Raw genomic sequence first — 12,507 nt, forward strand, 5'->3', positions numbered from 1 at the left:
CATTGATAATTTCTTTCTGCTCCTTAATTTTCACTCGAATCTCTCAAACCTTAAGGTGCGACAAATGACGTCCTCTTACCCTCAGTTGTATCTGACTGAAGGAAGAAATCTCAGACAGATATGAGTTTCATTTTTCACCTATTTGTCTCAGCGCCATTGGAGGAATAAATATATTTAAAAAGTGAACAAATAACTGGACAAACATAAAAAATGCAGACGTTTCCACACGGGGCCTGAGGGGTCACCAGATATTCCAATGAAATTCAAAAAATACGGGAATTATATTCTATGCTTTTGACACTAATCAGGTGTCATTCCAGTTTCAATGTACAATTATGTAACTTCGGCCACTAGAGGTCTCTCAATCAAATCAATAACAAAAGAGCTAGTTTGATGATGTCGCGAAGCAGCATGGCATCTTGACAGTTATTTTCTTCACCAATAAAAATGTATGAGATAATGTATTAAAGTCTTATTCTTGTTAAGCAGCAAACGACAGTAATTAATCATGATACTTCACAAGTGACCAATACAAACAGTGGAAGAAAAACTGGCTAACTAGCTTGCCAGAGGTAAAGGAGAAATTATGCAAATTAAAAGGTGACCAAAAGAAATGTCCTGTTACCTAATGTAAGTAGATAAGTCCCAAAAATATATAACATAGGTGATTTTTAAATAATTTAATCAAGAATTACTACATATATCTTTAAACCTATGGGAGATCTGGGGCCAAACTGCAAACTGCTCTCCACCTCCGTCATTAAAACACTGTCTGCAGTAATCACGTCCCAGAGTTATTAAGTTATATAACTCAAAACTTTACTGTGTATTTCGTTATTTGAGTGAACCAACACTATGATATTTAGTTTGTTTTTTTAAATCTAACTAATTTGATCAAAACATTCCTGAGGAATAGGAAAATGATGGAAGTGAGGGCTGCTTTGACTCCTGTTAACCACTACTTCAAATGAACTGACAGCGGCTGATGGGCAAAAACCCAGAGCAACATATTGTTATGTAAATATTCCACATATCAGATTTGTCTTTTACAAAAGGGCCTGCAGACAAATGCACAACAACAAGAAGAGTAAACGGCATTGGTTAAATGGTGGCCAGATTCAGAGTGGCCTTACAAAGAGAGTGGGGCTCAGATGCAGAAAGAATAACTCTCACACACACACAGTCACACACATGCCTGTACACAGCGACGGCAGCGGTGGAGGGGGGTGTTTAATATGCTGAAGGAGATTGTGCGTGGTATTGGCTTTTGGCAGTGTGCAGTGGAGGAAGGGGAGCGAGATGGATTGGTGCAGGATCCCTCTCTTAAATGTTTAAAGAGTATTCACATAGAACCCAGTGGACAACAGATGGAGAGGGGGTGGGGCAGCGCAGGTAGCATTATGAATGGAAGACGTTAGGCGCTGCCACAGCCGCTGGCAGGCAAGAAAGTCAGTGTGGGTGTTTGTGTGCTTGCTTGGTAGGAAGAGTGACTGTGTGGGTATGTGAAGTTTTTAAGAACTAAAGCCAGAGTCCTATTAGGCAAGTCTAGCCCCTTAGCAGCCAGCAATTATCTGAGATATTAGTAACATGATAGCTGCCAATAAGGGACTGGTCTAGTCAGGGCTTATTATTTTGGGCTAACAAGACCAGTCCCTTATCTCAATGAATGACACTTTCAATAGTCACCGTGACATTAAAACTACAATGGAATTACCAGTCAAATAAATAAAAAAATACTTCAAAAGATTGGTGACTGCCCCAAAATAAGAATTAGGTTTAGGTTTAAGGATAAGGATTGGGTTTAGGCATTTCTTTGTGATTATTAAGGACCAAGGGGACAAGTGTCAATGAATTCTACACATGTTCCTTCAAGGTAACAACAGAAGAACCAGGAGAATTGAAGTATTAAACCAAGTTTGCCTCAGATATACAATTCAAGTTCCATGTAATACAAAACCTTTTCAGTGTGAGAAGAAATGTTTTCTATTGTGAAAATGCTGAAGATGTAATTGATGAATGATGTTAACCTTCCACCGTGGACTCTTCCACCCACAGGCCAGTAGCACTTTAGAATATTCATGAACTGTTCGTAGTAAGCAAAGCTCTATGAATATGTAATATAATTCAAGTGAAGTGGACCATGTTATACAGATGATGCTGCACCTGTTCTTTCTTTACAAACAAACTGAGAGAAGTTTAAATCAGTACGAATTATGTGGGGGGTTTGTGGACCTTGTTTTTTGCGCATTTTGCTCTGGAATTAACAAGCTTACTGCTGGACTGCTCCTGCTACAAGCTAATGCTAAGCCGGCGACTTGATGAATGTAGTAGTGGAATAAAACTGATTCTATATCGGCCATTTAATCATAAAGATGACTGCTCACTTTGTTGATTTTTGTGCTGCTTAGTGTTGGTCTCTTGTGAACTTGCCTGTGTAGGGTGTACTGACACACAGCCGATGCATGATGTAACACATCCACCTTTTGTCACATTACCAATCAAGCTGGCTGAGTTCATATCGGACCAATATCCGATATAGTTATTGGATTGGTACATCTGTAGTTTAAAGGGTTAATTGGTTATGCAAATAAACTTTTTATTCCAGCAGTTAGTTTATATGTTTTACAAAACACCATAACTTAAAATAACTTTATCTCTGACTTTAAGTGTATCATTGTGGTCAGATAAATCCTCTTTATTGCAGGATAATGATCTGCTTGCAATCATTTTGTAATTACACATCAAGCAAACAAAAACTATCTAGAACTATGGCTATTAATAGCTTTCAGCACACAACATAGTTTTTTGAAAGTCTACTCCTACTCAACTTTTCTGTCTTTTATTAAATCCTAGAATATTGATATCTAACACTGTATTGATGCTGTTCTGCTGTTTTATCAATATAATCTGTTTCATTTCACTATTTTAAATCATATCATGTGTCTTTACTTTTTTTGTCTTGTGTTTCTTATGTATCTTGCTGACTGTCAATTTCTGACTTAATGTAAATTATTTTGAACTGCCTTGGCATTTGGCCTTGAGAGGTAGTGCTGATGTGCATGATCCCATAATTGAAGGTGTTATACAACAGGAATCACAATCCATCAAAATCAGAGTCATGAGTGACACACACACACACGCACACCAACACGCACACCAACACGCACACGCACACGCACGCAACGTTGAACATCTGTATTTACAGTCATACCTTATGCAGTGACGTACGCTCCACCAGCTGGAATGGGGCGGGGTCGATTTTGCAGTTGTTGAAGTTGACCTGCTCATCAAGCTGCTGCTCCTCCCACTCTGCAATCTGAATGACGCACAGAGGAACAAAGGAACGGGTGATGAAAATAAAACATCACTGAACGTTTAACAACAAAAAAAGGAACACAAGATCAGTCCCCTTCAACAGCCACTGAAATGTTGATTAATTCATAACTCACCAATCAAATAAACTGCACCATCTGATCTGAGATGAAACTGACTTAAATTTCATCTTTAATAAGATGTTGACTGACAGTTTTACAGCTTGGCTTGTTTGGCCAAACATTCACTTTTCTGACTAACTATAAACTGAGTGACAGATTGTGTAGCAGTTGTTAACAGACACGTCTTTATGTCTGGTGTCAGGCATCAAATAATCCCAAACCACCTCCTAACAAATCACCTCCCTCTGATAGACAATCAATGGACCGGACATTACACTGAATGACTCTATAAATCATATGGGACCTACAACGTGAAGAACTGTGGGGAAGGTGAATGGCGAACCAGAGAGGGAGACGTAGTGAGACGCGATGACACGCTAGACATACTGCCTGAGCGGTGAATGATGAGTGATAGTGGGAGAAAAAAGAGGGGATGGAGGTGGAAAATGTGAGGAATGTGCGGCTGACAGAGAGGAAATGAGAGGTGCTGTTGATGGATGAATTATGAATGATGTCATATCCAAAAATATAAGACTCCAGGGTAATCTCTCTGTCTTGGGATATTGAGGAATCCGAAAAGCAGGGAGTGTCAGAGCGTTATGGCATCATGTGCAGGCTGAGGTATAAGTGAAACAAATCTAACGGTTTGGAAGATGGATACCAACTATCCAATGTGCTTGATAACAGTTATCAAAAATAAGTTTTGTCATATTCTATCTTTTTCTTAAGGCCTTTACACAGCGGAGGACAAATAAACACAAACTTGTTTCAGGCAATCTGGCATCAGAAATAGTCATGGTGGCAGTGATGCATTTGTGTTATCACACTTTTTCCCAATAAAAACTTTGAAAAGATTGGTTGATTCTCCTCTTCTTCACTCAACCAAAGAAGAGGAGACTTTTCTTTTTTCTATATGAAAAAAAGAATTTCACTTAATCATAAGGGGTCTGAAGCCTTTATATTAATCCACATCCAAATCTAGACCCCAACAACAGCGGTGCCAGCATATTCTTCTTCTTCTTGGGAAACAGAAGTCACATCATCATGGCAAATCAAATCAACATTTCCTCGAAACCTTCATTATTGAACCTCATAAGCTTGTAAATGGCAAACATACATTTTTTCTTCATGATTTCACCAACACATCGATTAGGACCGTCCATCTTACCTCTCTAATGGTCATGTCGTCCTCCATATCTCCATCATCCTGCACAGAGTGAGGAATGGGAGATTAGTCAGTACAGAAAACACACACAAATACATGAGCGGTGATGAAATAGTAAACAATGTTGTCCAGTTTATTATCTGAATAAACATTGACTTGTACTTTTCAGTTGTGGTAAAAGGACACATTGAAAAGACATTATCACCCATGCATCACATCATAAACGTTCTACGGTGCCACAGTGTTGAGACTGATGGACTGAAATGGAATGAGCGACTGAAAGCGCGACTACAGTACATTTAATGAGTGCGGGGGATGTGATGTATGAGATGTCAGAACAGCTGATCATTATAATCACGGATCTGCCGCGTGATAACTGACAAGCTGACACAATTTGACATGCTGGAGTCAGACTCGCAACCCTGTTCTTTACTCAGAGGCAAAGAGAACACTGCAGAACGTCACCACGGCGTGTGTATGCAACTCTTTATGAGTGTGATGGGCTGTGAAATATTATTTTAAAGTGTTTGGTCATGTGCCTGAGTAAAGGTATTTATCTTCTCAGGAATGACGCACATCTGCATGCGAGTATTAGAGAGAGACAGAGAGAGAGAGGCAGTGTGTGTGTGTGACCCAGGGGCAGATGGGAGCCCTGAGCTCATTTATCCTTATCGCTGTGGTGGCTGACTTGTCGGTAACCCTAGAAACTGTTGCCGAAGGGAAGCAAAGAGGTGGCCTACTGTAGCATTAAGCAGGCAGAGGCCAGTAGTGCCTGGAGTTGATGAGACAAATTAAACAGGCATATGCAAATCCACACACACACACACACACACACACACACACACACACACACACACACACACACACACACACACACACACACACACACACACACACACACACACACACACACACACACACACACACACACACACACACACACGGCACTTTATCACTGCTGTCTCACTGATCATTCTGCTTGTCACACAACATAAGGGCACTCTGAATGTCACCAAGAGTCACTGTTGTTCCAGGGTCAAAATGTAAATTAAAGAAAGATGGTAAGATCAAATCACTTCATGTGTGTGTTGCTTGCGGAAGGAGGTGTTTTTTCTAAGACGGAGACAGAGAAAAAGAGAGAGGGGGAAAGAGAGGGAGAGGGAGATGGAGAGGTGGGGAAAGAGAGAGAGAGAGAGGGAGAGGGAGATGGAGAGGTGGGGAAAGAGAGAGAGAGAGTGTTTAAAATAGGTGCTTTCAGAGAGATTAGCTGCTCTATTAAGAGAACAAATCTCTGCTTCTGGATACATGAGTGAGGTAGAAATGTGTGTGCGTGTGCGCAGGCATGTGTGTGAATGTGTGTGCAGTGAGTAAAGTTTGTGAGTCTGAATGTGACTGACAGTGAAATCAGAGGAACTGTGTGGGCATATTCAAATGAGATTTGAATCAGTGGCAAGTGTGTGTGTGGGTGCAGAGTGCTGACAAAAGTCTGATGAAGCTGTAATGCTTGCTGTGCTGTTTCTGTGACCAGACGAAGATTAGAAAGGTCTGCTTCCCTTCCCTTACTTTCCCTCCCTCCTCTTGCAGTGATCCATCTTTACTTCCATCCGGTTACCAGATCATCCAATCAGTGGCAACCCTCCAAGACTGGGTCAGCAGGGAACAATCCACCACACCGCTGCATCACACACACAAACTGTAGGACTGTGAAGTCAGCTAAAGCTATTTTGAAGAGTATTACTGTGGAAGTTTGGATGAAGATGAGCCCCCTCTCTGGGACAGTCCCCTCTTTATTCTGGCTACAGTAGATTCACTTCCATTGTGTTAGTAGATTGAAGGGCTGATGGTGAGGACTTTTTTTACACTTTCAATTTCTGCTGAAGGGAAAGCTTAGCATACTTTCTTCTATTCTAAAATCTGCCCCTGGTCAGTTCACAGGGTCAGTTTGTCCAGGATTAGATAACATACTACATCACAGTTTTTCAGGGATGCAGAGAGTTTCAGCTTTATGTGGGCAGGCTTTGAAGTATGCCCGTCTTTCGATTCTGCAGCTGTTCCAACACAATGGAAGTGAATTGAACTTAATCAGCAAAGTTAGACTGCTTCATGCACAGCATTCAAAACAATGTATCTGTAAGTGCTGACAAAGTAATGCTCATAAATCAACAACAAAAAAGTAGATCAGAGAGCTCTGAGAGGCTTGACTGAGTGTTGCAAAAATATTCCTTGTTCTGTGTGAAAAATTGCTTTTTTGGACAAAAGTGATGGCACCATGTGAAATGTAAGTGGGATCAAAGTTTTTTAGTTTTTTTCTCTGAGGACTATGAAGGTCTATCCAAAATGTCATAGCAATCCATCCAAGATCTAAGAAATTGCCATAACAAATAAGCTAATGTTGGCGCTACAGGCAAAGTTAGATAGTCATGAGGATACTGGGTCTGGTAACCACGATTATCTGTGCAAATTTGAGTTCACAGTGAGGAGACTTCAAAGTATTTTAATGCTTTGAGGAGCACATACTAAATTACATTACAGTGGGTTGCCAGCAGGAATCTCAGAGACAAATAACTCATAAGGCCAAGGGAAACTAACCACAAACATCTGCATTGCAGGATACCACTGAATAGTACATGATACAAATAAGTTCTTGAACTTATTGTAATGTGTATTCTTTTACAGTTGCTGGGTGTATTAGCAGTATCACTGTCTGTTTTATCTCTATAGACAGGGACGGAGAAGGACAGATTTGTAGCCCGTTTCTAGTTTGACCAATCACGTTGCCTGCAGGTAAACGGTCTATGTGGAGAGAAAAAGAGACAGAACACATTGACCTAAATTCATCGGCGATCAGCTTTTGAATTTATCTGCATTCACGAGCAGATAGCTGTTAACAGAGATGAGCCAAAATGTCATCTGGATCTAAAACACGTACAAAAAGTATCACTGTTTGTGTTGTGTGTAGAGAACGTTCGACTTGAGTGATAAAAGAGACTAATTGGACAGTAAACACTGTGCGGTGAACAGAAGATTTGGCCCAGATCTCCATCTTCTACACTAGAAGCCCCAAATATTTGCCGTTGCTCTCAGAGGTTAATTCATCATCAGACGATAACCGATGGGTCGTACTGCTGCAGGACCAACTGTCTTTAGCTAATGTCTTTCAAGTATAGTTACAACCTCCTGCAACATATCAGTATCAGCTGAATGTAAGAGAAAAAGTACGTATGAATCTGTGATGTGATCCACATGCAATACTCTGTTTTAAAAATACACAAAGAACACAGATTATCTAATACGGGAGTAGTGAGAGTAGTTAACATTGTTCAAGCTCTTAATTCAGTACAATGCACATTGGAAGCAGTCTGTATTATTGTCTTAAGACTTTTCTGATAATAGCCCCCGTATCATTAAGACCCTGCTCTGTCTCTATCAGTATAACTTTCAGTGAGAAAAGATGCTCGTTTTAGAGTCTGTTGTTGTCTAACTGCTGCCTTTACCACATGTTACATGGTGCAACAGGGGAACATTGCAGCAATCATTAGTTATCACTCATGTGCAGGCAATGCTCTCTTTGCTTATTGCTTTCACGTTCCATTATTGGCCTGTCTGTGTATCTGATTGGATTGCAGAGAGTTAACGCAATTGTGAAATAATAGCATTAATGACTTTGTTCAAACCACAGTGGTGTGTGCAAAAACGATGCTGCGATGTGAAACGTGTGAAATGGTGGGTAGTGTATCTTGATGAAAATGATGTGGTATTTTAAAATGGGGAGCGCTGTTCAAATCACCGACTACACATGAGAGTATCTGAGTGACACAGCTTTTCTTAATATCGTGAATCTTTGCATTGACACTCTGAAACCTGCAGTGACTTCCTCACCCCGAGAGTATCAGACATGAGGCATCAAATCCGTTCCACCTCAAACAAATTACAGACAGCATGTCAAACTCATCTTCTCTATACAGGTTCACTCTCTCCTGAGTATCTCTTCTGTGTTGTCTGAAAATATTCAGGTAAAGGAGAAATCCAGTCCTCTGAATATCCTTGCTTTCAGATACCTGAAAGACTATTTGAATGGAGCCACTGTCCATGATGATTTAAATAATCACTGCCTACTATTACGATTCTAAAAGAAAGTCACCTTTCTGTATGATAAAAAAAAAAGAGTATATTCTACTGTTATCTCTTTTATTATTTGAATGTGGACTGTTTCGGTGATGGATCCACACAACACTGATATATTCCATTGCCCAAATTATTATTTAATCTAAATGGGCCACATGACTACTCTAAGTGTAAGTTACAAGGTGTAAACATCTAGCAACAACTAATAGTTTGTGAGGTGCAACATTTTTTATTTTAGTGATGCAGAAAACTAATTGAGCACTTACATCACAACTGTCTAAGAAGGTACAAGCGGCAATGTAAACTTCCAATTTTATGGTGACAATACGAGCATATATTTTATTTCTACTCTGAACAATAGAAAGACAGCATTTTCTGTGGTGGAGGACATTTTGCAACAAAGGACCCAGGCTGGATTCAAACCTTAACGGTTGTGGTAGGACTCAGCCTTGCTATGTGGTACATGCTGTACCAATGTGAGCCACCGGGACACCCTGACATTAGCATTCATAACAGAATGTCCATAAATGTAGTGCACCTGGATGCCAAAAACATTGAAATGTGTGTAATTGGCCTCAGCAGTTCGGCTCCAGATGTCACAACGACTCAGCTCATTATCTCCCTGCCCCATCTATAATTGTGAAATTCTGCAGTTATTTTTCATGATAATGTGGGATAAACCAGTCAGACCAAGGGTGGAATCCTGTTTCAAACCCCATCGTCTCTAGCTATTCCTGCTTTCCTTCACATTATTTTTACCATTCTTCACCAGAGCTGTAACAGGCTCTAAGATGTGCTGATCTCACAGTAAACTTATCCATCAATTTCTTTGACTGATTTCTCAATATGTATAAAATAAAAAACTAGAACCAGTCTCTTGTTTGTGTCCCCGGCTTTTCTGTTCGCCTGAATTAAGTTAGGGAAGCTAGAAAGAGGGTTCATTACACACAAACAAAACAAAACATTGTTAATGCCACAAGTAAAGAGGACACAAATGCCACAGATCGTCTTTTCTCTCCTGCATCAAGCGACTGTATTTTCATGTAAGTGCGTATGTATGACAAGAAAGAACCACACACATTCCCCAAGAAACAAAAGAAAACTCCAGAAGAATAAGCCCACAACATCATAAATAAAGCATGGAGACAAGATGCAAGAGGGAGGGAGAAAAAAATAATGAGAAAAACAGTGAGGAGAGACTGAGAGGCTGGGCGGCACTATTTCTCTCAAACAGACTGATGTCATTTACCCTGCATCAATATTTCACAGCCTAGATGGGAGGATGGGTGGGGAGGGGAGGAAAGGAGAGATGACAGAGATACAAAAAAGGGGGCGGGCTTTAAAGAAGTGGTAAAGATGGACAAAGATGGTGAAGCAGAGCCGCCGAGATTAAACTGGAACCAGGAACAAAAATACTGGGAGAGTGCAGCTGAAGGAAGAGGAAGGAGGGAAAGCAATAACTTGATTTATCTTACGCTGTTGGGGTGTATGTGTGAAGTCTTGGGAGAAAAAAAAAAAAGAAAAGATAAATTTGTTTGTACGTATTCCTGCTCGGGCCCACAGAGCCTCGAAGGACTCAGAGCAACAGTGTAATCAGGATTCCTCGCTTCCATCGTGCAAGAGAAAACAGGTCCACTGGCTCATGGCACTGTAAATGCACACACACACCCAGTGCTACAGGGGTTCACTACTAAGTAGCTCACTGCAAGGCAATAATGACTAACATGCTTCTGGGCTAATAACACACCATCTGTCTCAGCACTGACCATACAATTTGCCCCTGTACTCTTAACAAATCACTGGAATGTATTGAATTACAACAATCAGTGGCAGATGAGGGCCACTGGATGTATATGCGGTGAATAAAATCAGACATAACAATGGTGGCATCTAAAATAGCATTCTGCAAAGGTTATGCCTATATTGGTACTAAGATTTACTTTGCATGTCAGATGCTGGAACAGTTTTGCGCTAAAGAAACAGATTTCATATTTATCTCAGGAACTAAAAGGTTTCATCTACAACCAAGGCTGCAGGTTGGTTTCAGATATGGACATAAAGTCACAAAAAATAAGTACATTTGTGTACATTTAAAAAATTTGTATCACTCTAGAAAATAACTTATAATAAATCAGAATTTTAAAGTTATTGTGATAATTTCACATCGTCAACCAACATTCTCACTTATTCACATCGTTCACATTAATTATTTACGTCATCATTAATTCGGAGTGCTGTGTACCATAGATGGAAACAGAAAGTTTCAGGTGGGGGCAGGAAGTAGCCACCATAGAACGGCCCGTAAGGAGTAAGAAAGTTCTAAAAACTAAGATCAGGTAATTTGAACATCCCCTAACATTCAGATGTAATGAAAAAAAACTAGTTGATAAATCTGAAGAAAAAGATGGATGGAGACTCCACAATCTGACCACACAAAAGAGGGGGCTTTCACAGATTTTCTTCAGTCTGGTCTGAAGAGGTTTATTTTGATTGCTGTCTGATAGAAGCTAATTAACCCTATTGCAACGCACTTAGGATGGACTCTGAAACAGCAGTGCTTGGACACAGTGTTGGAGCAGGAGTTAGCCCTGGGATTCTACCACCCAACATTATCCTGTCCAAATCACACAGTTCAATAAATAAAACAACTAGAAATACCTTGATGTATTAGATATTGATATGTTAACCCTAATTAAATTATATTTGATATAGTTTTCTTTATACACTTTTGGCTCTTTTTGATCAGACTTTAAAGACATTAGGACCACCGAGCAGCACTTCTGTAAATATGGGAAACTAGCACACTTTTTAAATCTCTTTTATTACTACAGTTCAAGATGTGTTTTTTCTTATTCACCTTGAATTTGAGTTCCTCCAGAGTATTACAGTCTCCATGGCCTTGCAGCCACAAAGCTAAACTCGAGCACTGTGGTGTAATGATGTGAAATAAAGGCCTCAGGGTTCACAGAATGCCACCAAGAGAAAGAATCACTTCCCACTTGCCTCCTCTGTTACTGATATAATACTTTTTTAAGAGTTCGTCTGTCTACTGCTTTGTAATTGTAAAGCATGGATTGCATTAAGGTCATAGGTGTAGTACAGCTGAAGCTCAACAGAACAACGCTCATCCACCTAAATCATCAGTAAAGCTCATGCAAGAGCATCAATGAAACAGTCAAAGACATTTAAGGTGTACGGATTGATTGTCTATGTCAATTCATAATGTTTAAGAGAACTTTCTCAAAGTTGAAAGTGCTGCTGGTGTGTGCCATTAGCCCTTGGGTGGCCCTGGGATTTTTGCTTTATAAGTAACAGATGAAAAGGCACCAAAACATCCTTTCATTCATCATTCACTTTTCTGATGGTTTATTTATGATGCATCTCCAAAGCCAGCCTGTTCAACTTGAACAGTTTGTGCAGCAGGCAAGAAATAAAATCTAGCTTGGCTACGTTTTCACAGCTGAGCCAATTAAATGAGCTCGATAGATGATTCAATGAAATAATAGAAAAACTACACGCCGTGTTTTTACAATCTACATCCTCGGTAAGGTCTCATACTGCTGATATTCTCAACCTAATGATGCTACTCATGAAGTCAGTTGATTGTATAATCCGTTACAGTTGACCAATTATGTAAACTTGCCACAGAAGAAAGATTGGCTACATTAACCATATACATACATGTAAGAACACGAATGCTCTGGCACTTAAACAAATCGCACTACGCCTCTGGTAAAGAAGCCAAAGTGCTATGGGGACTTTCTGTTGTGATATTTCACAACA

The 12,507-nt window shown here is 40.0% G+C and overlaps 1 protein-coding gene across 3 annotated transcripts in view; it reads right to left on the reverse strand.

Moving 5' to 3' along the window:
- The window catches only part of LOC118106101 (chloride channel protein 2), a 148,419-nt gene that overhangs the window by 8,289 nt on the left and 127,623 nt on the right, over positions 1 to 12,507 (reverse strand). For all 3 annotated transcript variants that reach the window (XM_035154358.2, XM_047339589.1, XM_035154357.2), the window contains 2 exons: positions 4,603 to 4,641; positions 3,212 to 3,316 (listed from right to left, as the gene is read on the reverse strand). In XM_035154358.2, the coding sequence (XP_035010249.1) occupies positions 3,212 to 3,316; positions 4,603 to 4,641 (144 nt within the window). The remainder of the gene's footprint in view (positions 1 to 3,211; positions 3,317 to 4,602; positions 4,642 to 12,507) is intronic.

This window comes from Hippoglossus stenolepis, chromosome 4 (genome assembly GCF_022539355.2).
Source record: "Hippoglossus stenolepis isolate QCI-W04-F060 chromosome 4, HSTE1.2, whole genome shotgun sequence".
Classification (NCBI taxonomy): Eukaryota; Metazoa; Chordata; class Actinopteri; order Pleuronectiformes; family Pleuronectidae; genus Hippoglossus; species Hippoglossus stenolepis.